This window comes from Alosa sapidissima, chromosome 10 (genome assembly GCF_018492685.1).
Source record: "Alosa sapidissima isolate fAloSap1 chromosome 10, fAloSap1.pri, whole genome shotgun sequence".
Taxonomy (NCBI): Eukaryota; Metazoa; Chordata; class Actinopteri; order Clupeiformes; family Clupeidae; genus Alosa; species Alosa sapidissima.
The window spans coordinates 2,065,222-2,092,416 of NC_055966.1; the positions used below are offsets into that span (position 1 = coordinate 2,065,222).

Consider the following 27,195-nt stretch of genomic DNA (forward strand, 5'->3'; position numbering starts at 1 on the left):
AGTAGGCTACCACACCCCAGAGTGATGGGCCTTTCTTACGCGTTCAGTGTGGGGTATAAACAAGCTGAGAATTTAGCGGTGTCACGTCTGGCTGTCACAGACATGGGGAGCTCTTTGAAGCTTGGGATAATCCAAAGTCAAAGTCAAAGTCAAAGTCAGCTTTATTGTCAATTTCTTCACATGTTCCAGACATACAAAGAGATCGAAATTACGTTTCTCACTATCCCACGGATGTGGTACAGTTACTACAGTAACAGTATTTTATGTTACTTCTTATGTAATATATATTTTTTTCAATTTTATAAAAGCTTTGTTTAAATGCTGTTGGAACAAATAGTAGTTGATTATAAAGGCAACTTTCTGTTGCAATTTTCTGTGTGTTCTGGACTGGTAACTTGTTAAGCCAACATGTTCTAACATTGCATAAATATTAACTGCAGACACATAGTGGAGAGTTGATTTGGTTTATACCAGACAATTTAGGTACTGTAGGCCTAACTAGGCTATTTGATCATGTAGTCTATGTTTGGATCATAGGCATGATGATTCATTCATGGCTTCATAAAATATCAACATCATGTTGCTTTTAGAGTATTCTACCATTGGCCCAAGTAGTGTAAAATAAATCTAAAAAAATTAAATAAAAGTAGAATTGCACATAGCAAGAAGCTGGTCTGAGGGCAGATCTGGCGTTGTGCTCATCTCACAGTTTTGACAATTTTAATCAAAAAATATTTTGAAAACAATCAATGGTATTATTTTAATATTCTGGCAAGTTTAAAATATGATGGTCGAAAGTGGGCCAGAGGTGGCGATCCGATATCTGGAAATCTGATCTCACTATGGGTTTGTGTTCACAATTTGGTCCCCCTCACAAAATATCTCCTGCGCCCCTGGTTGGATCAGTCTTATCTTTTGTGAGCAACAGCTGGCAAAAGGACGTTATAAGAACCGTTTAGACTCTCTTAAAGTGACTGCAACATTTAACAATAGGCCTACTTCAAGTTCAAATTGACAGAATGTCTTAAAAAATAATAATATGTAATACATTATTGGCCTTTTGTTTTACTTTAGTTGTTTGTGTTTTTTTGTTGTGGGGGGGGGGGGGGGGGGGGGCGCCAATTTGTTGCTGCATACCCCTCAAAAAATGGGTATAAAATTGTTTTGTATTTGGCCTGTTATAAAATCATGTAGACCTATTGAACAATTTAAACACGTTAGGAACCGCAAAGTTGGAGACATGCTTAAAGGCATTGCTGCAAATTTAAAACCGGATTACTCTGGAATGGCTAAATGTACAGGGGCATGCTTTACACCTTTGTGTTCGGTAAGGTCTGCTGTTTATTCTGATATATGTTTGTCGGTAAAGTTTGCGAAGTATTCCACCAAGATGAATGGGTAGGGAGACAGGCGCAAAAAATATTAATTAAAGTTACTAAGTTATGATTAAGTTATGATTAAATTAAAGTTTCTCACAAACCGTTTACCACAACAACTAACCACTAACATCGTTTAAAAGCTGAGAAAAAGCTCTTTCGTGTGATAATGTGATGTCCGTGATAATAGGCTACTTCGCAAGTAGTTCAGCAAATTTGGGTGGGACAGAATACCTACAGAGCAGCAGCGCTGGCCATATCGGCTCTGGCTCACATGATGTACTGCTTTAAAATCACTTCACCCAACACGCGAACAAGAAAGAAAAGAAAAAAGAAACCAATGTGCTTATGTCGCGATTTCCGATAGGCCCAGGCCTAGAGAAAAGACAGCTATGGTAACCTAACAATTAGGATTTGCTTTGCCTACACTGCTGTTTGGTTGTCTTTGAGACGATCCATACTCGCATTAACTGAATCTTATCAACCCGAACTGCGATGTTCCAAACAGAGTGACAGGATGCAATGCCTAATAATCTCACTGCCTTCGGCATAACTGCTAACAGTGCGCCTAGGCCTACTGTTAAACATCTGAAAAATATTAAGCTGCTGTTTTCTTTTCATGACGAGCACTAGGCCTACGCTTACATGATTTATGACTGAATGGAACGTTGCGTTTTTAAGCGCCAGAACCAAAGATCCTTGATTACTAGCAAGATAGAGCAACGTAATTCGTTACTATGGGAGCAAAACGGGACAGTTCCGGTCTGCATAAGTGGGAGTGTCACCCTACGTCACTAAATAAACTTTCTCTCTTAATAAGCAATAACAACAGATAAACATAATTGTGTTCACAGTATTATTGTCCATAATCATGTATGATACCAATGAATCATTCTTAAGGACATGATATGAATAATTTAATTAGTCATGTGAACCGAGCTAGCTAGCTAGCTAACGCTAGCTTAAAATGCTATACAAGTGGATGGTAGTAGCTATGGCAATACAGCTATGCGCTAACAAGTGACTAGTAGTTGAAGGACTTCGCTTAAACTTAATATACTGTTGCAAATTCGCTTGAGTATAAACTATCCACTTTAACTAATGTCAGTAGTGTTATTCAGCTAGTTGTCATTTCAAAGAAATTACACTTCTCTGTTTAAAATGTTACCTTAGCTAAGAGGCTAGCTAGCATGATAACAACCGGACAGTAACTGGCAGCAGCATGGTCTAATATTAAGTTATTTTATTACAAATCCGAACACTAAAAAATTACACTATTAGGCTTGAAATGATCCCAAACACTTACAGATTATGACACAATTTTCCAAAAAACCCTCAACAAATCCAGAAAGACAAAATGACCAATTTATTGGTAAAATTCCACAAGTCTCCATTGACATTAGTGCAGCAAGGGCTTACTCTGGTCTGCATAAAGGGGGATATTCCCCCCTCCCCCTTGCAATAATCGAACGCGGAAATTGTCGAACGTTTGCGCCTCTCGCTCCGCTTGAACCCTCTCTGCCAGAACTGCTTATCACGTCATGTGACAAAGTTTACACCAATCATCATCTTCTAATGTATCCTTATGTTGAGTCCATTCTCTTTGCCCTATGCTATCATTTGTGCGCGAAGCATGTTTCAATTAAGGCAATACACAAGCTATTTTTTATTATTGTAATATTGAATGATTTCATTAATAAATTGTGCGTACAGGATTACGGCTGGCGGCGCCACTGACCAAGGCCACAGTAGCCTGTGAACCTCTGATTTTCAAAGGGGAATCACGGCGAACGCAAGGGCAACTCTTCTCTTCAATTTCCAAATTACTTTTTATTGTCTGAAGACATCTATCGCAAGCATCTAACATTCTAACAGCAACAGCAAAGCAAATGCAAGCTAACCAAAGTGCAGTCGGTGCCATGGTTTTTGAAATCACACACCTGCTGTATCTGAAGCCCCACGCACGCATAATAAGGCCTACGACTATCACTCTACACGCCCCCTGTTGCACGTCACAATTTAATTTACTATAGCTGATCCTGCCTCCTGGCTAGGCCTGTCAAACTCGATTCCTTTTAAGGATCCGGGTTATTCTGAGTCACTCACTAAACTGATCCAGCACTGATCCAGAAATTCAGTCCTACGTTCAAGCAGTGCAGTGGGGTGCTTCATTTCGTTAAGTGCCTTCTCATGTTGGATGTGGATCCTCCATGATTTGAAACCAGGTTTTTGCAGTACTTGCATTTAGCCTAAGAGTTTTGGTCTCCTGGTCAAAGTGCATCCACACATTGTTCATCTTTTTGGTGCTCATGTTCAGAAACTTTGAATTGACAGGGAGGGTAGCCTATATTATAATAATTAATTATTTGTTGTTGTTTTGTTAACAATAGAAAATTTGCCTAGGTCTAATGCTACTCTGCTACAATGTTTATTACCACTACTATATACTAATAGTAGGCTACTAGGAATCTATTCTAATAGGTATTATAGGCAGCTAATAGGCCTACTAGGCAACTAATATTATTAGCCTATTAATCATAGCTATACATATATATATATATATATATATATATCATGTTAGGTAGCCTAATATAATATCATATATAATATAATACAATATAATATAAAATAGCCTAATATAATAGCATCAAAATCTCCACCCACTCACGGGAAAGAAAGCAGTTTGAGCCAGACTGTTTATTTATTGTCTTAACCTAGCCTAAGCAATTGACTTTCAATGTAGACATAGAAACAGGAACGTAGAAATGCCCTGCAGTGACTAAATTATTATTATTGTTATTATTATTATTATTATTATTATTATTATTATTACTACTACTACTACTACTATTCTCATTAGGCCTATTATTATTATCACCTTGACACGAGTAGAAACTAGGCTACTTGCTCGTCTACAGATCCACTCATGACAATGTAGCCGGCTGATTCGACTGACTCGCACTCATAACAACATAATTGTACTGGCCTCACTAATTTTAGCTCATTAGTTATCCAGCAAGTTAAACATTAGGCTATAGGATACAAAGAACGTCGATGCAGCTCGATCCTTTGTTCAGTTTCTCCCATTCCTTTATTAATTTTGTAAAAAGGCATTGCCCTCATAGGGAACCAAATTATAATTAAAGCGACTTATTGCTGTAAACTGGTAGCTGAATATTCACGAGACACTAAAACATCCGTGCAACTCGTACTTCTTTTCCGTGCGTGAGAGAACAGGAAGTAGGCGGAACACATTTCTGCATACCGGGAAAATGACCATTTCGCCCAGTAGATGGCACTCTAACACAACAATTGCTGAGAAACATAGAAAACAGTAAGCTTGACGTTTATGTCTGCTAAGATCATGACACTCCCTGCCTGGTATCTTAAGGATACCATATCTGCTAACTTACATTACCTAAACACCTTCACCATTTTGCTTGGAAGAAATCAGTACCACAAGTTCAGTAATGGGCCTGGTGTACACTTTAGGAATTCCCTGCTTAATCGCTCTGACTTCCACAGCTCTTACAAACCCGTCCCTACTGAGAAGTGCTTTAGTGACCATTGCCATTGGCCAGTGATTTCTTTTCACTGCATTATCTCTCATCAGGACGATGTCTCCTTCGTTTAAGTTGGGCCTTTTGTCCTGCCACTTGGTTCTGCTTTGCAGAGTGTTCAGGTACTCTCGCTGCCATTTGTGCCAGAAGGTTTCTGCCAGATGTTGGACTTGCTTCCACTGCTGACGGAGGATTTCTGCTTTGCCGAAGTCTGATGGAGGTGACGACGGTGTTCCAGTCTTCTGCGTCAACAGCATTGATGGAATAAGGATGAGCGGGCTTTCTGGGTCGGTGGAAACTGGCAGAAGAGGCCTTGCATTGATGATAGCGCAAATCTCTGCCATTAGTGTGACGAGGACTTCGTGAGTCAGAGAGGAAAAGCGCTGCTGCAGAAGCATGGAGTCTAGGATGCGGCGTGCTACACCAATAAGACGTTCCCATGCACCCCCCATATGGGAAGCATGTGGGGGGTTGAAAATCCATGTGCACTGTTGGTCTTGCAGGTATCGCTGAATGCTTGTATCTTCAAGATCCAGTTCTTTTGAAGCACCGGTGAAGTTTGTGCCTCTATCAGACCTAATTTGCTTTGCTGTCCCTCTGATAGAGAAAAATCTCCTAAGAGCATTGATGAAACTGGACGCACTCAAAGTCTCTATCACTTCTATGTGTACTGCTCGTACACATAGACATGTAAACAGCACAGCCCACCTTTTGTTGCTTGCCTGGCCGCCTCTGGTCCGACGGTAGGTTACCTCCCAAGGCCCAAACACGTCCAGGCCAATGTAAGTGAAAGGAGGTGCTACTTGTAGCCTGTCTGCGGGTAGATCTGCCATCATCTGATCTTCTATTTTGCCTCGCAATCTTCTGCAAGTGACACACTTGAATAGTGTGCCCCTTATGCACCTTTTCCCTCCTACTAGCCACATTCCAGCATCCCTAATGGCCCCCTCTGTGAAATGTCTGCCTTGGTGTTTTACCTTTTCGTGATGGTGACGCACAATGAGTGTTGTTAGGTGATGCTGACCTGGGATGATGAGAGGATTTGTTCTGTTGATCTCCAGGCAGGAACGAGATATGCGCCCACCAACTCGGAGCAGTCCTTCTTCATCAATTGCTGGATGAAGCTTTCTGATGCTGCTTTGTTTGAGTATGTTTGTCTGTTTGTGAATGTTGTTGAATTCGTTGGGATAACTTTCTTTTTGCATGTTCATGATCAAAAGTTTTCTTGCCTTTTCCAGATTGTCTGCTTTGACTGCCTCTTTACAGATGTGCCACCCTCTGCAGCTGTTGTCTTGGTTGGTCTGAGCAAAGCACTGAGCAATGTGAGTTAAACGTGCAACTGCTCTTACGACGGTGGTCCACTTTGAAAAACGCTCAAAACGCTCGATCCCTAGATGGCACTTGGTGGTTTGGGTGACCAGTGCTGACACTTGAGGCCGTATTTCTGGATCTGCTAGGGGGTCTAAGATGCTTATTGATTGTTGCTGATCAGATGGGCGCTTACCAGACAGAAAGCTGGGTCCAGTCAGCCAGGTGGTGTCTTTCAATAAGGCAGCAGGCACTGATCGTGAGCCGTGATCCGCTGGGTTGAGCTCTGAGGGGACGTATCTCCACTGATGAGGTGAAGTTGCTTGTCTGATACGTTGGACTCTATTGCTTACATACACATAGAATCTTCTCTGCTCATTATGGATATAGCCTAACACAACTTTGCTGTCTGAAAAGAAAGTGACAGAGTTCATGTGTAGGTCTATACTACTCATAGCAAACTCTGCTATTTCCACAGCGAGGACTGCTGCACAGAGCTCGAGTCTGGGGATTGTAGTCTCTTTTACAGGGGCCAGCTTTGCTTTGCCGAGGACGAATCCAACTTCAGAGTGGCCATCTGCGTCGGTCACTTTTAGGTAGGCTACTGCCGCGATAGCCTTCGTAGAAGCATCTGCAAACACACACAGCTCTCTAAAGCTGGCCCGAGATGGGGAGAGAGATGTGTAGCAGCGGGGAATTTGTAGGTCTTGGAGGCATTGGAGCGAACTTTTCCACTTTGTCCACTCTGCTTTGTGATTTTCAGGGAGCGGTGAGTCCCAGTCTCCATTTTCCATGGACAGCACTCTAAGGAGTGACCTGCCTTGTATTGTGACGGGTGAAAGAAATCCAAGAGGATCGAAGATGCTGTTTATGGTGGAGAGTACGCCTCTGAGTGTAAAAGGCTTGTCGTCTTTCTGCACATGAAAGGTGAATGTGTCGGTGAGTATATTCCAGCTGACGCCCAGACTGCGCTGCATGGGAGCATCACCTGCAGAAAAATCCAAGTCTTTGATGCTACTCGCACGGTCTTCAGGGGAGAATGCGTTCATCACAGCTGCACTGTTTGTCGTGATCTTGTGCAGTCTGAGACAGTAGCGGGAGAGCATTTCTTGTGCTCGCTTGATGACACTGACAGCTTCAGACTCAGTTGCAAAGGATTTCAGTGCATCATCAACATAGAAGTCTCTTTCGATGAATGCCGTCACATCAGCACCAAATTCTGCTTCTCCTTCTCTTGCAGCTCGTCTGAGGCAGTATATTGCCACAGCAGGGGAAGGTGTGTTCCCAAACACATGGACGCGCATTCTGTAGTCCACAATGTCACTCTTCCAATCGTTGTTGCGAAACCACAGAAATCTCAAGTAGTCTCTATCTTCCTCTTTGACGACAAAGCAGTAGTACATTTGCTGGATGTCTGCAGTTACAGCAACTTTCTCTTTTCTGAACCTTATCAGAACGCCTAGCAGGTTGTTGTTTAGATCTGGCCCTTTGAGGAGGACGTTGTTGAGCGAAGTCCCATCATACTGTGCACTTGAATCGAACACTATGCGGATCTGCTCTGGCTTTTTGGGATGGTAGATGCCAAAGGATGGCAAATACCAACATTCTTTTCCTTCTTGAAGGGCTGGGGCAAGTTCAGCATGTTTGTTGTCTATCATTTTTTGCATGAACTGTGTGTAATGTTCTTTCATTTCAGGTTTCTTTCCTAAAGTGTGACACACTGACCAGAGTCTTTTCAGCGCGTAGTCTCTGTTGTTTGGCAGACGTCTCCTAGGAGACCGAAAGGGAAGGGGTGCTACCCAGCTTTTTGTGTCGTCTTGAAAAACTTCATTGTCCATTATTTGTATGAACTTGAGGTCTTCGATGGATGGAGCAGGCTGATGATCTTGGTCGGTGCAGGTGAAGACTGAGGCGCTCGAGTTGTCGCTGTAGAGAGGAGCTGTATGATCGGCAGAGTGCTGAGGTGGAGGAAACTGCAGCAAGGAATGCCCTTGTGTGGGATCCTTCACATGCATGTGGCTGTAGCAGGGTGTGAGGTAGCTAGGGCGACCATTTTCTAAAACACATGTTTTATGGACGGTGACGGATGAAGGCCTATGTGCTGTGCCAAGGCACACGTCTCCGATCACCACCCAGCCTAGATCTAATTTCTGAGCGAATGGGGCGTTATTGGGTCCATTTATCTGCTGTCGGATTTTGTGTATTCTTAGAATGTCTCTGCCTAGCAACAGAAGTATTTCTGCATTGGGATCTAAGGGGGGAATCTCACTTGCTATGCTTTTCAGGTGTGGGTGATGGAGAGCAGCATTAGGGGTTGGAATTTCCGATCTGTTGTTGGGGAGTTCGTTGCATTCAATGAGAACAGGAAGAGGGATGCACGTCTTCTCATCTAATGATTCAATCATGTAGCCACATGCCCTCCTTCCGGATGTTTCTACACTGCCGGCACACGTCTTTAATGTGTAAGGAGATGGGGAGCTTTTGTCATGGAACATTTCAAAAAAGTCTGTTCTGGCAAGAGACTTGTTGCTTTGTTCATCAATGATCGCATACACTTTTGTAGCTGTCTCTCTGCGACCTTGGGGATACACGCTGACTAGACAGATTTTTGAGCAAGCTCTTGCACTCACCCCTTCACCGCATACGTCAGTGCACTTGGATGTTACAGCTTCTGGAGGCTGTACTTTTTCTCTGCCCTCCCTGCCGTTGTCTGAGATGGGTGGGGATTGTTTGGCTTTCCATGGTGATGGACCAGGGTGAAGGGCTTCGACATGCTTGTCACTCTTGCACTCCGCACATGTTATGGCTGTGTTGCAGTTCTTGGCAACGTGAGCTGTTGATGCACAACATCGGAAGCAGATGGAGTTCTCTTTGATGTACTGTTTGCGGTCTGTTAGTAGTTTGTCTCTAAAATTCCTACATTTTCCTAGCGGGTGAGGCATTTTGTGAATTGGGCAGTGTTTGGTTAAATCTGGAGAGTCCACTTTTGGCTCACTGTTGTGGCTAAAGTCACCAACTTGGGTTTTGTGAACTAACACTGACTGATTGGTATTACTAGTGGGGCTTCTGAGCTTGTCTCTCCTGGTGGCAGGAGCTGTGGGAGGAGATATGGTAAAACTAGGATCGTTTCTCGCTTTAGCTTGGTTGTGAATGAAGTTCACAAATACGCCAAATGGGGGGAAAGGAATCTGGCGCTCTCGTTTAATTTGAGAACCGTAAAACATCCATTTCTCCTGCAGGCTGTATGGGAGCTTTTCAACAATTGGAGCTACTCCTCTGGCTGTGTCTAGATATGCCAGTCCTGTTAGATACCCATCTTGTTTTGCAGCCAACAGCTCTTGGAGGAGGTCTGCTAACTCACGCAACTTTGCAGGTTCTTTGTTGGATATTTTCGGGAAGCTTTCCAATCTTGCAAATAGCGCCCCTTCTATAGCTTCAGGTGTGCCATAGCACTCTTCAAGGCGCTGCCAGATGGTCTTGAGCCCACCCTCGGGATCTCTTATGTAGGCTGCTTTTAACCTGCGTGCTTGCTCTGACGACTCTTTGCCAAGCCATTTTATCAGGAGGTCAGTTTCCTCTGCTACAGTCACACCAATGTTGTCTATGGTGTTGCAGAACGAGGACTTCCATGCCCAGTAATTCTCTACTCTATCGTCGAACTTCGTCAACCCGGTGGACACCAGCTGACTTCTTGCAATGAATTTAGCCAGATCTGCGGTTGCAGAACCATGATTGTTTTGATTAGGGGTGTGGTCAGAGGGAGGACTGAAAAGTGGATATGGACTGGGGAGTGTATGGCCATTTGCTCCCTGCCATGCTTTATTGCTGATTGGGGACAGTTTGTGGTGCATTGTTGCTGGTGGCATTGGTTGCCTATGCCACCGTGGCTCTGGTGAAGAATTGCTAAATGGGCCTAGCAGGTCTGTTTCCCTTTCTAGCTTTGTCTGTTGTCTTGACAGAGAATCATGAGCTGTGAAGTATCTTTGATTTACCTCTGATTCTGGATATCCGAAACTCTGATCTTCATTTAGTTCTGCTTGCAGAGCTGCTGCTTCTGCAATTGCAGCTTCCATTTCTTTATTGCATTGGAGAGCTTCTAATTCAGCTTCTAATTTTGCTTTCTGAAGTTTCATCTCTATTTCTCTTTGAGAATAGGCTGCTCTGGTTCTGGCTGCTTGTGCTTTGGCTTTTGCTGATGCTAACATGGCGCTCTTTCTTGAACTGCAGGTTGATGCACGAGCAGACGATGCACGGGAGGAGATGGATGCCATTGCTTGAGATCTGACCTCGAGTTCTTGCAATTCTGCTTCGGTGGAGTCGGCGGGTAGCTGAGCTTCTGTCTGAGATTCCATGTCGTATGGAGCAAGGGATCGGGGTGAACTACTTGCAGGTGGTTGTTTGCGAAGATTTAGTCGTCTTGACAGGCGAGGGTCTGCCTTTTTACTGTACTGGCCTCACTAATTTTAGCTCATTAGTTATCCAGCAAGTTAAACATTAGGCTATAGGATACAAAGAACGTCGATGCAGCTCGATCCTTTGTTCAGTTTCTCCCATTCCTTTATTAATTTTGTAAAAAGGCATTGCCCTCATAGGGAACCAAATTATAATTAAAGCGACTTATTGCTGTAAACTGGTAGCTGAATATTCACGAGACACTAAAACATCCGTGCAACTCGTACTTCTTTTCCGTGCGTGAGAGAACAGGAAGTAGGCGGAACACATTTCTGCATACCGGGAAAATGACCATTTCGCCCAGTAGATGGCACTCTAACACAACAATTGCTGAGAAACATAGAAAACAGTAAGCTTGACGTTTATGTCTGCTAAGATCATGACAATAATGTAACCGGTCCGCCCGCGGCTGATCCAAATGACCCAGGTAGGCTAGCCTACTCAAGCAACTCCATACAGAGCTTGCAATGTTTCGGACATTGCAACTGTCTTCGCGACCTAATTGCATTTTAAAGTAGGCTATGCGTGCAGAATATATGTTATTTCAGAAGTGAAAGCATGGCTTTTGTTGTGGATTTTCTTTTAACCTTGACGAGGAGTTACTCGTTCCTCTAAAGATCCACTCATGACAACGTAGCCGGCTGATTCGGCTGACTCGCACTCATAACAACAACGTAAACGGCCCGCTTGGCTGATCCGACTGGCAAGACTACTCTCCATACAGAGCTTGCAATGTTTCAGACTGTCTTCGCGACCTAATTGCATTTTAAAGTAGGCTATGCGTGCAGAATATATGTTATTTCAGAAGTGAACGCATGGCTTTTGTTGTGGATTTTCTTTTAACCTTGACGAGGAGTTACTCGCTCCTCTAAAGATCCACTCATGACAACGTAGCCGGCTGATTCGGCTGACTCGCACTCATAACAACGTAACCGGCCCGCCCTGCTGATCCAACTGACCCGGCTAGCCTGAGCAGCTCCATACAGAGCTTGCAATGTTTCGGACTGTCTTCGCGACCTAATTGCATTTTAAAGTAGGCTATGCCTACGTGTAGAACATTGTATGCTATTTCAGAAGTGAAAGAATGGCTTTTGTTGTGGATTTGCTTTTCACCTTGACGAGGAGTTACTCGCTCGTCTACTGATCCACTCATGACAACGTAGCCGGCTGATTCGGCTGACTCGCACTCATAACGTAACCGCCCGGCCCAGCGATCCGACTAACCCGGGTATACAAAGCAGCTCCATTAAGAGCGTGCAATGTTTCGGACTGTCTGCGCGACCTGATTGCATTTTAATATGCTACATCTATACACCAAATCTAAAGTATGCCTAGGCTACATGCAGAACATTGAATGTTATTTAAGAGGTGAAGAATGGCTTTTGTTGTGGAATTGCTTTTCACTTTGAGGAGGAGCTACTCGCTCGTCTACAGCCACTCATGACAACGTAGCCGTAGCCGACTCGTACTCAATGTAGCCTAACCGGCCGGCTGATCCGACTAACCCGGCTCTGCGGGAAGTTAACCAGTTATCTCAGACTGCCTGCTCACTCAGTCGCTTGAGTTGATTTGTGGAGTTGTGGTTATCCTACTTACGAAATTGTTACATTTTTGGCAGCTATGATGGCTAGTAGGCTAGCTAATGTTGCAAGAGGTTTGTGTGTGGCGCTGTTTATCGTTTTAGATTGAATTGTAGTAGGACTCAACTGATCCGAGTTAATGATACTAGAGACTCGCGACTCATGGGTTAATTTAAAGATACGGGTGAAAGATCCGAGTGAATCACGACTCAAACAGGCGTACTCCTGGCTCCCCAAAATGCCGCATCATGTGAACAGATCAGCAGGCCGGCAAATTTTCACCTCGCTTTCAGACACAAAAAGACGGCAAAAAGACGTCTCCTCTTCCCGCAAATTTAGCGGGATCTCTGTGTGAAAAGGCCTTATGTTCTCATTTTGCGAATGCGAGGACGATATGAGTCTGTTGCATTTCGTTAGATGTCCGAGTCACGCATAATGTTTGAAAACCACTGGCTCGTAATCACAATAACTTAACACACGACAGTTGGATACTTCATCATGTTCCCATGCCTACATTTAGCATAGAGATCGTTAAAAAAATAAAGAATGGCTCTCCGTTTGGGACATCGAAAACTTAGACTCTTCTAGAAAAAAATAGACTACCGTCGGAGATGCTGACTTGCAAAGGCCTCGGGATAACACATGGGGCCCTATAATGACATTCTAAAGTGCATCGTCACTCGTCAAAAGTCTATTCAAATTTAGTAGGATGTACAGTTCACATTGGGAGGGGTTTCGTTATCAAAAGTGGAGCGCATGGCGCAACAAGGTGTTCCTAGGTTTTTTAATCAGTCATATGGGTGTGTTTGGGGCGTAACATCATTTTAAACCAATGACATCTGGCATTCTCTTTAACGGCGCAAAGCACGATATGTCAAATAAATGCATTGGTATTTTGGCATTCAACGGCGCATTTGAAGGAGGCTGCTTGCGAGACCGTATGAAATAGTCATTCTTAAACCATGCATTACTAAAACCTAGCATAGCCTTCACGCATTTGCACTCGTCTATTATTTGAACTCATTGGAAACTAACTTCACCAAGGAAGTTGCACTAGCTTGACTGAAGTGAACTAACTAATGAAACTAACTTCACCAAGGTGTCAGTCAACGAAGACAGTTATATGCAGTTACATTCACTATTGACTGACAATGGGTTACCATCGAAAACATAGGCTGGAAAAAGCAACACTTACCCTAATATTGCTCAAATGACTGAATAAAACAACATTTATACTGCAGAGGAGTTGCTTATATCTCGTGACAGTGCGTCTTCAGCTGAAATAATATTCCATAAGAAGTAAAATAAAATACTGTTACTGTATCCCAAGCTTCAGCTCCCCACGTCTGTGACAGGCAGACGTGACACCGCTAAATTCTCAGCTTGTTTATACCCCACACTGAACGCGTAAGACCGCTAGGCCCATCACTGTGGGGTGCGGCAGCCTACTCTCTGGGATTTAAGTCAAGCAATATAACCATACAAATGTTTCAAAATGAGTAATTTCGGCTTTGTCTGAACTGGCCATTGTAGGCTACGTAAAAAATGAACAAGTAGGCCTATCCCCTATCCAATGATATCGGCAAATGTTTGTTTTCCAAAGTAAGAATTTCACTTCACCATGCACCTTCGACAATGAATAGCTCATTACACTTATGTTACTGTTGAACGTAGGCCTAACTGGTATCATTACAAACATTATTCTGTGTCCTAAAAACTGGCATTTTATGGCATTGTGTCATGTAAGGTCGTTGCAAAATCTAGAGAAATGTGTGAGGTGGTCAGCGGGGGACAATTGAGACACACATTGGATTGTGTTATTATCATCTTGAGCAAGATGTTTTTTGGTGCCCTACGCGCACTGCGTGTTCTTAAATAACAATGATCATCAGTAGCCTAATATTATACCATTATTTTGTGTTAATGGGCTATGCATTGGGTTAGACACCAGGGGCCATATTCACAAAGCCTTTTATCTTACCACTAGGAGTAGGCTACTCCTTAATAGCAATAAAATATTTTAGCTAGGAGTTTCTCTTATTAAGTTATTCACAAAGCCTTTCAGACCTACTCTTAGTAAGGAAAAATGACAACTCCTGAACAGATTCTGGAGCTGAGCGCTCTAGAATCTTTGAATAAGAGTGAGTGAGTCTTCGTTGCTATGGATGACGTTATTACGGTGATCGCGCACCAGCTGCGAGAGAAAGGGCCCTGCCTCAGTCTCTCCCAAATCCCCCACTACTGTTTGGAACATATCAAATACACCCCGATCCACTCGTCGTACCCACAAATCAAGCTTGGCTTTAAATGCAGCGACTTTATCTGCCAGTTTAAAGACTCCCCTGCAGTGACAGGTTGAGGTCATTAAGCAACCCGAATATGTCACACAGGAAAGCGAGTTTTGACACCCAGCCCTCATCACTAAAATATGCAGCTAACGGTGACTTTTTTTCTGTAAGAAATCTCTGCAGCGGCTCTCGCAACTCAAACACTCTGGCCAGTGACCTGCAACCAACCAACTTGGATAGCCTACCACGGTGACCCATTAACCCTCTCTAACAACTGTGCCTCAATATCCTCTGACATATCATCAATTCGCCTATGGACAGTGCTTGCAGAAAGCGGTACCTGAGCTATTTTTTTAGCTGCAGCCTCCCCAAGGAGTTCATTGCACATGTCTTTACCAGCAGGCAGAATTAACTCTTCCCCAATAGTAAAGGGCTTCTTAGATTTAGCAATCCGACTAGCCACTATGAGGCTTTTAGCGCAGCCACGTTCACCGATGTGGTTGCTTTACGCACTAGTTTTTTGTCCTTCTTGCTCGCGTTTCTTACGCTCAAAGAACTCAAGGGGTTTGTCTTTAAGTGTAGGATGCTTGGACTCTAGATGTCGAATTAGCTTTGATGGTTTCATTGCTTCGTTTGACAACTTATCGCCAAATACCACACATAAAGTACTTGGTGCATGCAAGTCACCGGTCTCTGCGAAACCATATTTTAAATATGACTCGTCGTATTTCGTATTGAATGACCCCTTCTGAGGTATCTGGCTCACCATCGTCAGTGGGTATTATTGCGAATGTGACATTATTGCGAATTAAATTGAGTTTATTTAGTTTGCATGCATTTTTTTTTAAACTCTTGTCGTAGGCTACGGCCCGGTTAGGAATGTACCGGGCTGCGGCCCGGTGGTTGGGGACCGTTGATCTAAGGCACGAGCGCATCTGTGAGGCCAAGCCTCACCAAGTAGCCCGTTTGTTTACAACTAACATTACATTTAATTAAACTGCTTATAGGCTATGCCAAAATACGTACAAACAGGGGAAATTCTATGTGAACGTACAAACAGGGGAAATTCTTTCTCTAGTAGCTGAGTAGCCTGATGGTAGGCAGGTGCGCTCGTAGACATACGGCCGAACATGCAAGCGCCAATGAATCGTGCTCTCACGACAATCACGCCGTTAAACTTAAATAGGTTAACATCACTCTAAGTTCGCCTTCAAGCAAGGAAAACGATGATTTGAAGACATCTGTTTCATTGGAAGGGCAAGGGGGTAGCAACAGGGCAACACAGAGACAGGCCCTATGGCAGGGCTAATGTTATGAGAGTATTAAAATATGGGATATTCTACGGGAAAACATTAAAACGGCAAGACAGCGGGGGAAAGTTAAAATACGTGATAAACATGGAAAAAGTTGGCATACATTGTTTCGGTCCCCGTGCACAGGGATTATTTGTCATATTATTAACCACATTGAACAATTTCTAGCAGGCAAGGGAGGGTTATGCAACTTTTGACTGAAGCACTCAAAATTCCTCCGGTGGCCCCTTCAATAAATAACGAACAGTCCCTAGATTGCTGCTGGGCTATAGGCCCTATGTCTTGGTTCATGTCTGTTAACAACTCGTTGCCGTCAAACACGTATCTCACGGTTGCATCCATTACAAACAAACATGCAATGTGAACGTCTGGGATTGGGGAGAGCACTAAATGCTCTACTGAATAAGCATGAAGTCAAACCTTTAAATGAAAAACACTCTTTAATAATCAAAAAAATAAACCGCTAATGAAATTGATTGTGACCATCACAAATCGTTTATCGCCTGTAACTCTGTGATAACAGGACGTAACATGAAGGCATTTGGCTGAGCAACGGAGGTTAATATGCTCTATATTTTGTCCAAATGATGTCTGTCTATCATCGTTGCACTCGGAGAAAAACAGAATGTTTAATTTGTCCTGCGTTTCTTCTACGGCTGCAAACGGGATCAACCAAATATTTCTTTATTAGGGCAGGGCAGGCATATTTCTGGCTATTAAATTATTTCTAAACCAGGTTTCCAGGCTCCATTTCTTTTTACGAGACACCCTGCTCAATTGAGACATCTGCCGGTTGTTTGGGTTGTTGCAGTGTCGTTGCAGCGTCGTTGCAGCGTCACTGGAAAATTAAAGTCACGTGATACCGCGTGATCCCGCGCGCGGACCTCGAGAGAAGCTGGCCAAGTCGAAGCACTGCCCACTGTAAGCATTGCGCCCAGGGGTGTAGTCTGTCGCATGATCCAAAAATCGCTGTCTTACACCCTCTAAAAATCATTACGTCAATGACCAAGAAAAGCCTGGTCTATTAACGAAATGTCATGAGATGTAAGCAGCCCTTAGCAAGCAGTCCCAAACAAATTCTCTGCAGGATAAATAGCCTTAGGATTTTTATTCAGTCATTTGAATATTAGGTGCTCTAAGCGATGTTGTATAGTATAAGTATAAGTATACAGTTAAGAACAAAATTATTCATACCCCTGGCAAATATTGATTCAATGTAGGGGTGTCGCGATATACCGGTTTTGTGATAATCGGCACATGTTATCGCTAATTAAGCTGCTCTGACATTTGTCCATGAACTGGCAGTGTGTGCAACATAACATGCTATTTTAACATGCAATAGCTAACATCATAAGTGGCTAACATCATAAGTTATCATAAGTTATGTCTCCTGAAAATGCAATTTCAGATAGCCTACCTGCAATTAGAATTATGTCTAGAAACAATGAAACTACAGGTATTCATAATAAATACAGTGATATAGGGCTAGTTCAATGTTATGTTCAAATTTGTCTTATCGGTCGAAAATAGCAATTTAATGTTGTTGACCTGGTTTGGGCATTTTGTTGAATGAGAGAAAGTGGGAGTTGTAGGCCTGAATGGTATGTTTTTGAATAACATTTATATATAGTCTAGGCCTACTTTAAGTGATTGTTTTCTTTTATAATGATTGCTATTGATATCGTGATAATATCGTTATTGTGATATATTTCATGATATCAGTCATGATAATCGTATTCTGAAATGTTGATATCGTGACACCCCTAATTCAATGTTGATTTTCTCTTTATCGATATGTTTGTTCTGACTGAAAATGAGACTACCATATGTCAAAAGGTTGTAAGACAATGTGGTAGAAACATGGAATCAAAAAAAGAAGCATTTTCATCTTTTTTAACATTTTTATGAAAAATGTTGTGTCCAAAATTATTCATAGACTTTTTAAATAATCAATGGAAACATCTTTATTTGCATTCAAAGCTCTCAAAATGGTTCTTATAATACCTACCAAGCCTCTCCATGTCTCCACAATGATTCTACACTGCACCTTTTTAACAGCAATCTGGGTTTTGACAACATTAAATCAATTTTTGACAACATTAAATCAATATTTGCCAGGGGTATAAATAATTTTGTTCTTAACTCTATATAATCTTTTTATCCCGTGAGGGAAATTTGGTCTCTGCATTTATCCCAATCCGTGAATTAGTGAAACACACACAGCACACAGTGTACACACAGTGAGGTGAAGCACACACTAATCCCGGCGCAGTGAGCTGCCTGCATCAACAGCGGCGCTCGGGGAGCAGTAAGGACACCTCAGCCGTGCCTACTGGTCGGGGTTCGAACCGGCAACGGCTACGGCTGCCGGCTGCTTAGAGTACCTTTAAGCTAAATCTGAGATGGTGCAGCAACCATTTTCCCAGATTTTGTCTGATCTGACATGGAATGACCAGCAAGGTGTTCCTGAACAGTCCAACCAGGCAACATTTATTTTATAGCCTAGCTTAGTTTATAGAACCTACCATAATTGAGTATCGATACATGGTTCACTGAATGATACTAAAGTCATGCATTTATCGTTGTTTTTCGGTTAGAAACTCTGCAACTTCCACAAATGAATTTGTAGCCTGGTGATACCAGACTCTCTGACTTCGCAGAGAACTGTAGGCAAATTAAATTGAGCAGAAGTACGTACAGTAGACGGGCGGAGCCAGGCTAGGGGTACCATGCAGTAGCCTGAAAAGTTGTAGATTCAATTCCCGTCTTCCACTGTTGTGCCCTTGAGGAAGGCACTTAACCCCAAGCATTGTAATATTATTGACATATGTAAGTTGTTTTGGATCAAATGTGTCTGCTAAATGAACAAATGTAGGTACGCAATTCTATGCAAACAATTCAACTCTCACAACTACATGGTTCTTAGTTGAGTTGATTGTAATAGTGGAGATTTTTTTGGTATTTGTAGTTTCTCTGTATATTACCTATAGTAAACACCTAATGTTTTATAATTTGTTGCCTATGGTTGAGGTGTTTCTTATGTATTTCAAATGTAGTTTCCCTGTATTTACTTTCATATATCTGCGGTAATTACCCAATAATATACTGTGATTTAGCATGCATTCACTTGGTACTTGGTGCTTACTACTACTACGGTTATGGTTATTTGAATAATGGTAATTGGTAATTTGAAAGTAGAATTACTATGTTGGAATTTATAAGCAAAACCTTCATACAAGTTACTGGTTTGAGGTAATGGATGCGTACTTTCTGGTAAAATCAGTGTATTATCAACCATTTTACAATGTTTTAAAGCCATCTGTGATTCTTAAATGTAATTAAAATGCCTGTGTTCTGTAAATGTGTTTGCATGTGATTTTTGCTTTCTCTAACCAGATGTATCCCAACTTGCATATTACTAATGTGGAAGAGTCCTCTAATCCAGTCACAATTCCATTCTGGTGCCAGAAAGGCTTGGGTCACTGCCAGACTCGTTCCATCATTCCTTATCACTGTCGAGGTATGTTTAAAGCAAGATCTGTTCATTCAATATTTTTCTGAATACATTACTAACCTATCAAGGCTATGTCACAGTGGTAAGAATAGTGTCAAGTAGTGACCACATTTTTACAAGTCACCTGGCATATTAGTTTAAAGCAACAGGGAGGGGTTTTGGTTAAAAGCTAACAGCCTAACCTCTCAAAAGCATGCATAAACACTAGTAATACCAGCAAAAGCACAGTTATGACTTTTTATCTCATAATTATGACTTATAGTTAGGGAAAGTTAGGCTGTTTTTTACTATGTGTTCCTATAGGTGTCTAGTAACACCTCCCAATTTATCCACTGCCAAATCCTCGGGGAAACACCTGGAGAGCCCATCTAGTTTGGGGTGCCCAGGGACTGGGCGAAAATCATGAAAACATTTTTTTTTTCCCCAATATTAGCTTTTGAGATGTCTAACTAGGGGTTTGTAGGGGTGCTGAATCTATTAGTTTTGAGTAAAAATGAATCCAAGTCCAAAAAAATCTATAACAAGTGGTTTTATTGAACAATTACAAAACAAAACTTCCTTAATCGGTTTAAAATTTAAAAACCTCATCCAATTCCCCTGCCCTCCCTCACTCCTGTTATCTTCTGGCTGGGTGATGTTCTGGCAAGAGTTACCATGACAGTTCCAACTAGCAGAAATACACTTGACTCTTTGCTTTTAACAGCAGCACCCGAGAGTGTCACAGTCCCCTGCACAGCTGCAGCTGACAAACTTCAGAAGGTAGTCCGGGATCTGTTGTAGGGACTGGTGCATAACCATGTTGTCCTTGTTTCTATCCATACTCAAGGGCATCCAGTGATGGACTTTAGCAGTAGCCAATCTCTGGTCTGGAGATATGCCCGCAGAGAGTGCTGTGCTGCAGCTCCTGTAATTGGAGGCAGTTTCTCAGGCTTGACACTAGTTATAGAATTTCACAAAACTGAGTACACCCCTCACATTTTTGTATAATATTTTATTATATCTTTTCATGGGACAACACTGAAGAGATGACGCTTTGCTACAATGTAAAGTAGTCAGTGTACAGCTTGTATAACAGTGTAAATTTACTGTCCCCTCAAAATAACATAACAACCAGCCATTAATGTCTAAACCGCTTGTGAGTACACCCCTGAAGTAAAAGTAAAAATGTCCAAATTGGGCCCAATTTTCCCCCCACGGTGTCATGTGACTCGTTAGTGTTACAAGGTTTCAGGTGTTAATAGGCAGCAGGTGTGTTAAATGTCGTGTTATCGCTCTCACACTCTCATGCTGGTCACTGGAAATTCAACATGGCACCTCATGGCAAAGAACTCTCTGAGGTTCTGAAAAAAATAATTGTTGCTCTACATAAAGATGGCTAGGCTATAAGAAGATTGCCAACACACTGAAACTGAGCTGCAGCACGGTGGCCAAGACCATACAGCGGTTTAACAGGACAGGAACAGGACAGAACAGGCCTCGCCATGGCCGACCAAAGAAGTTGAGTGCACATGCTCAGCGTCATATCCAGATGTTGTCTTTGGAAAATAGACGTATGAGTACTGCCAGCATTGCTGCAGAGGTTGAAGGGGTGGGGGTCAGCCTGTCAGTGCTCAGATCATAGGGAGGGAAAGTGAAAACCAGCGCCCCAAGTGGTTGCGTTCCTATCGAAGAGCAGCTCCAATGTTAAGTCCCATAGACCTATTTTAAAAAAAATATTGTGAAGCCAAATCAGCGATGTTATCCACCAAAAATATTTTTCAGTGTCTATACAGTAATAATCTTCTAACTGTGGAAATGTCAGACCCTATTTTGCCTTATTTAAAAATCGAAATTGCTCCTTTTGTTTCATAAACGAACTACAAAAGAAGTCACGTGACTTTACCCTTCAACGTTACTCACGGTAGCATGGTTTGTTTATTAGCCTAGTTAGCATTGACACTTACACTTACACACTTACTGCCAGCTCTTCATGTGAGTAGAAGCACAACACCAGTTATCCAGACATAAAGGTTATCACCACGCGGTTTACATCACGTTCCGTTATTACAAAAATATGTTAAGCCAGTTAAGCAAATTGCCGTATTGATCAGTTAGAGCGCCCAAACCTGTGACGTGACATGCAGCTGTAGTTCGTTATCACCGTGTTACGACAAAAACTCAAAACAATTCAACTGATCCTAAAAATAAGGTATGACCACTTGAAGCAATAGAGGTGACCCCAGTGCCTAACATATGGAAGGCATTAAATTAAGATCCTAGTGTGCACCGAGATATATTTAAAAAATATCCCATCTACTCCGCTAAACTCTAGGAACGCAACCACTAGATGGCGATGAGATTACTTTCCCTCCCTATACACCGCACACTGCATCAAATTGGTCTGCATGGCTGTCGTCCCAGATGGAAGCCTCTTCTAAAGATGATGAACAAGAAAGCCCGCAAACAGTTTGCTGAAGACAAGCAGACTAATGGCTTCTACATACCTGACGCACCCGACCGGTAGCGCGACAATGTGACGTCAAAATGACGTAGATCTCTCTGGCGCGCCAGGGTTTTGGCCGTGTAGCACACGGTAGCGCACCACTCATTTTTTTTCAGACGAGCGCGACAAGGCGGAAACAGGAAGATGGACTAGTTCGAGGGCAAGCGAGTTGCAGTGTTTTGTTACAGCCGTGAATTTTTAATAGTTTGCTGGATAAGTTAACAAAGTTACCAGTGAGAGTTGCAACACATGGAATTAAGAGGAAAGAATAGAAACGATTTATTTTCAAACAAAGGATATCTATTAAGGGCTGAACAAAATCTCTTTCCACTTCAGGAAATTACACAAACTCAGCCAGCTGCTAGCTAGCTAGCCAGCTAACTAAACTGTTTAAATTATTAAAATTTCCCTCGGGATGACTTAAGTACCTATCTATATATCCATCTATCTATCTATCTATCTATCTACCTGTGCACACACCTTGGAAACTACATGATAATGATGATGGTAGCTGTGAATAGTAGCAACCAAAGTCTGAAGTACCATCACAGAGGCTAGCTACTGGTGTTTACTGCAGCTTCTTCTGCTGTGTAAGTAGTTAATGTTAGTCTTTTCACAACAGCGACACCTCTGTTCAGGAGAATATTGCAACTAGTGTTGCGACCACCACGCGCGAGTATAAATGGTTACGGCGCTTCTGTGACATCACATTGTCGCGCTACTGGTCGGGTGCGTCGAGTATGTGGGACGTTTAAGGACATGGATAACTGGAACCATGTGGTCTGGGGAGCTACAGTTCATTGAAGGAACCATGAATGCCAACATGTACTGTGACATACACATATCACATAGTGAAGCAGAGCATTCGGAAACTGGGCCACAGGGCAGTATTCCAAAATGATAACGACCCCAAACACACTTCCAAGACGACCACTGCCTTGCTGAGGGTAAAGGTGATGGACTGGCCAAGCATGTCTTCAGACCTAAACCCTATTGAGCATCTGTGGGGCATCCTCAAATGGAAAGTAGAGGAGTGCAAGGTCTCTAACATCCACCAGCTCCATGATGAGTGGAAGAGGATTCCAGTGGCAACCTGTGAAGCTCTGGTGAATTACATGGCCAAGAGGGTTAAGGCACTGCTGGAAAATAATGGTGGCCACACAAAATATTAACACTTTGGGCACAATTTGGACATTTTCACTTAGGGGTGTACTCACTTTTGTTGCCAGCGGTTTAGACATTAATGGCTGTGTGTTGAGTTATTTTGAGGGGACAGCAAATGTACACTGTTAAACAAGCTGTACACTCACTACTTTACATTGTAGCAAAGTGTAATTTTTTCAGTGTTGTCCCATGAAAAGATATAATAAAATATTTACAAAAATATTAACTCAGTTTGTCCTCATGAGTTTCACATTTTGTTGATCACCGTCCACCCTCTGCATTGGACTCTCTCTCTCACACACACACACTCACACACACTTTGCGTGTACTGTAACACACTGGTACTATAATCACAGATAGTTTTGTCTCAACATGGTGTTTGTGAGAAAGGACATTTTGCATGTGTGTGTATGTGTGTGTGTATGTGTGTGTGTGTGTGTGTGTGAGAGAGAGAGACAGAGAGAGACAGTGTTAGTGAAGGTGTGAACTTTATTTAGTGTGTGCATATGTGTTTGTGGGTGTGTGGTTGTGAATGTGTTTGTGAGAGTCAATGTGCATAGGTGTGTGTGTGTGTGTGTGTGTGTGTGTGTGTGTGTGTGGTTGTGAATGTGTTTGTAGATGTGTGTGTGGTTGTGAATGTGTTTGTGAGAGAGTCAATGTGCATAAATGTGTCTGTGTGAGAGAGAGAGAAAAAAGAGTGTCCAACGTGGAGGGTAGACAGTGAGCAACATGTAAAACAAAATGTAAGACTCATGAGGACAACATAACTAGTATCAAGCCTTAGAAACTACCTCCAACTACAGGAGCTGCAGCACAGCACTCTCTGCGGGCATATCTCCAGACCAGAGATTGGCTACTGCTACAAAATCTATCACTAGATGTCCTTGAGTGTGGATAGAAACAAGGAGAACATGATTATGCACCAGTCACACCAGATCCCATTGTACCAGACTACCTTTGTTTGTCAACTGCAACTGTGCAGGCGTCTGTGACACTCTCAGGTGCTGCTGTAAAAAGCAAGGAGTCAAGTGTATTTCTGCTTGTTGGAACTGTCATCTTAATTCTTGCCAGAACATCAACCAGCCAGATGATAACAGGAGTGAGGGAGTGCAGGGGAGTTGAGGGATGAGGTTTGTTAAATTTTAAACTGATTAAGGAAGTTTTGTTTTGTAATTGTTCAATAAAACCACTTGTTATGGATTTTTTACGGTCTTGGAGTCATTTTTACTCAAAACTAATGGCTGGGATAGATTCAGCAACAAACCCCTAGTTAGACATCTCAAAAGCTAATATTGGTAAAAAAAAATGGGTAACACTTTATAATAACTACACACAATTCATCATTTATTAAGGCTTTGTTACTTATTAGTTAATGGTTTGTTCATCATTAGTAATTTCTAATTTATCATCAGTAAAGCATTTGTTCACATAGTTATAAATAGTTTGTTCATAGTAAATAAGCCTATATCTTAAATATGTTTATACATTATTGTTAATACTTAATAAATGATGCAATAATATGTTTTTGATTAAGTAATATTTCCATTATTTAACAGTTGTTACATACACATGCACTAATGATTAGTTAGGGTGAGGATACATATTTTATAAACCATTTCCTAATACTATAATTAATAATTAACTCAGGAGTTACAAGTGGTTAGTTAATGATATTTTGTGAGCTCATCTAAAGTTAGGATGTTTTATGCCTTGCAACACATTTACAAATGAGTTATAAAGTTTACACTTGCATTTATTCATTTAGCCGACACTTTCACCCAAAGCGACTTACACATGTCAATGAAATTAAAGGGCAAGGCCACATTGGTGGACGCTGGGGTTTGAACCCCCAACTTTATGGGTTACTGCATGTTAACCCGGCTCCCTATCCACTACACTACCTCTGCCCAGTGGTATTACAACAGTCAATTCAAAAATATATAGATATGCGTGTTTACTATGAACAAACCATTTTTAACTGTGTGTAAACATGATTTACAGATGAGAATTAATGTAGGAATAATGCTTTACAAATGAAGAATACAGCATTTAATAATAGTTTACAGATGTTTTATAACAGTGTGTAGTAGAAGAAAACATAGTTGTAGGGGTTTTATCTGGGCCAAGGTAGTGTAGTGGATAAGGAGCTGGACTAGCATGCAGTAGCCTGAAAAGTTGGGGGTTCGATTCCCGGCTTTCACTGTTATGTCAATGGCCTTCAATTTAATTGACATGTGTACGTCGCTTGTCTGCTAAATGAATGAATGTGAATGTAATCTTTACAACTCATTTGAAAATGTGTTGCAAGGCATAGAAAGTCCTCACTTTAGATAAGCTCACAAAATATCATTAACTAACCACTTGTTACCCCTGAGTTAATCATGAATTATAGTATTAGGAAGTGGTTTATAAAATATTTATCCTCACCTTAACTAATCATTAGTGCATGTGTATATTGCATCATTTATTAAGTATTAACAATAATTCATAAACATATTTTAGATATAGGCTTATTTACTATGAACAAACCATTTATAACTGTGTACAAATACTTTATGTATGAAAATTACCATAGGAACAATGCTTTACAAATGATGAACAAAGCATTTTGTAATAGTTTGCAACTGGTTTATAATAAGAAAATGATTTCATTATAAGTGGTTGTTTCATTACTTATTAAGTATAAATCATGTACTTACAAACATATTTTTTGGATAGGCTTATTTACTATGAACAAACCATTTATAATTGTGTGAACAAATGCTTTACTGATGATAAATTATGTATGAACAAGAATTTACTAATGATGAACAAACCATTAACTAATAAGTAACAAATGATGAATTGTGTGTAGTTATTATAAAGTGTTACCAACAAATGTTTTCATAATTTTTGCCCAGTCCCTGGGCACCCCAAACTAGATGGGCTCTCCAGGTGTTTCCCTGAGGATTTGGCCGTGGATAAATTGGGAGGTGTTACTAGACACCTATAGGAACACATAGTAAAAAAAGCTATTGGTAAGAAATATTTTTGCAGATTGGCGGAAAAAAAAGCCTAACTTTCCCTAACTATTATGTATCTTGCAGTTTTTTTTTTCAAGTGGCGGAAACAGACTTCCATATTGTCCAGAGATGCCACTGGTGTCTATCGAAAAAGGAGGGTTCAGGGATTATGCTAAGATAATTGGTTTTCCCATCCATTAAGTAGAACCAACGTTATCGTCATTTTAAAAACATGTCATTCTTTAACGCGACTGGAATGTTTCAAAGTCATTGTGAAAATATAATAGCGGGGGGGGGGGGGGTGCTCACAAAACATTGTTTTATCATTATTTTTGACCATTAAACCAACCAGGAAGCAAACTAAAATGACCATGGGATGTTTGTATGGAAGTCAGGGATGGGTAGGTCCAGAACAGAGCCATCTATCTATAGACCATAATCCACCCATTGACTTGCATCATAGAAAGTATTGTCAACATGACTTTGAGGAGGGATATTTCTGTGACTATAATAGTAGTAAAAATGTCGTAAAAATTTCAACGGTATTTATTTCAGAATAAGTGTGTGTTTTCACTTTCAAAGTTTAATGTTTGTGTATATAGTTAGCCTGACTCCACCTGTCCACGTACTTCCACTCATTTACATTTCCCTACAGTACTCCGTCTGGAATAGCTCTCGTTCACTTCGTTTACTTTGGCAACTTGTCTCCGAACCAACCAGCGAACAGAGGGCGTTCCTGAGAGCGATTACGTTTAAGTTAAAGACCCTATTCAATTGAATTTTCAATTAAATTTTATTTGGAGAGTGACAGGGGCAAGGAAAACTCCCTTTTATTTGTAGTGTTCTTACACTATGTAACATTCTTGTTATTTAGTTATTTAAAAGTTTGATGGCGGGTCTCTTTCATGGGGGATAAGGGGTAATCCGTGACAGTCTCAGTATTTAATTGTTTGCCATCACTGAGCATAATACTACTGGAAAGTTATTTCCACTATTTTCATGCTTTATCATCACTACATTCTCCCTGATCTACATTCCAGACTTCTGGAAACAATGTCCAAAATGGTGCATTATGAAGAATACAAGGAGCTTCATAGTCAAAAGTTTTATTTCATTAAAAGAAAGAACAAGTATGTATCTTTATCTGGTATAAATC

At 41.6% G+C, this 27,195-nt stretch overlaps 1 protein-coding gene across 2 annotated transcripts in view; it reads left to right on the forward strand.

The window, feature by feature from the left end:
* aplp1 (amyloid beta (A4) precursor-like protein 1) overlaps nt 1–27,195 on the forward strand; it is a 152,001-nt gene that overhangs the window by 37,527 nt on the left and 87,279 nt on the right. For both annotated transcript variants that reach the window (XM_042107504.1, XM_042107505.1), the window contains exon 3: nt 19,274–19,397. In XM_042107504.1, the coding sequence (XP_041963438.1) occupies nt 19,274–19,397 (124 nt within the window). The remainder of the gene's footprint in view (nt 1–19,273; nt 19,398–27,195) is intronic.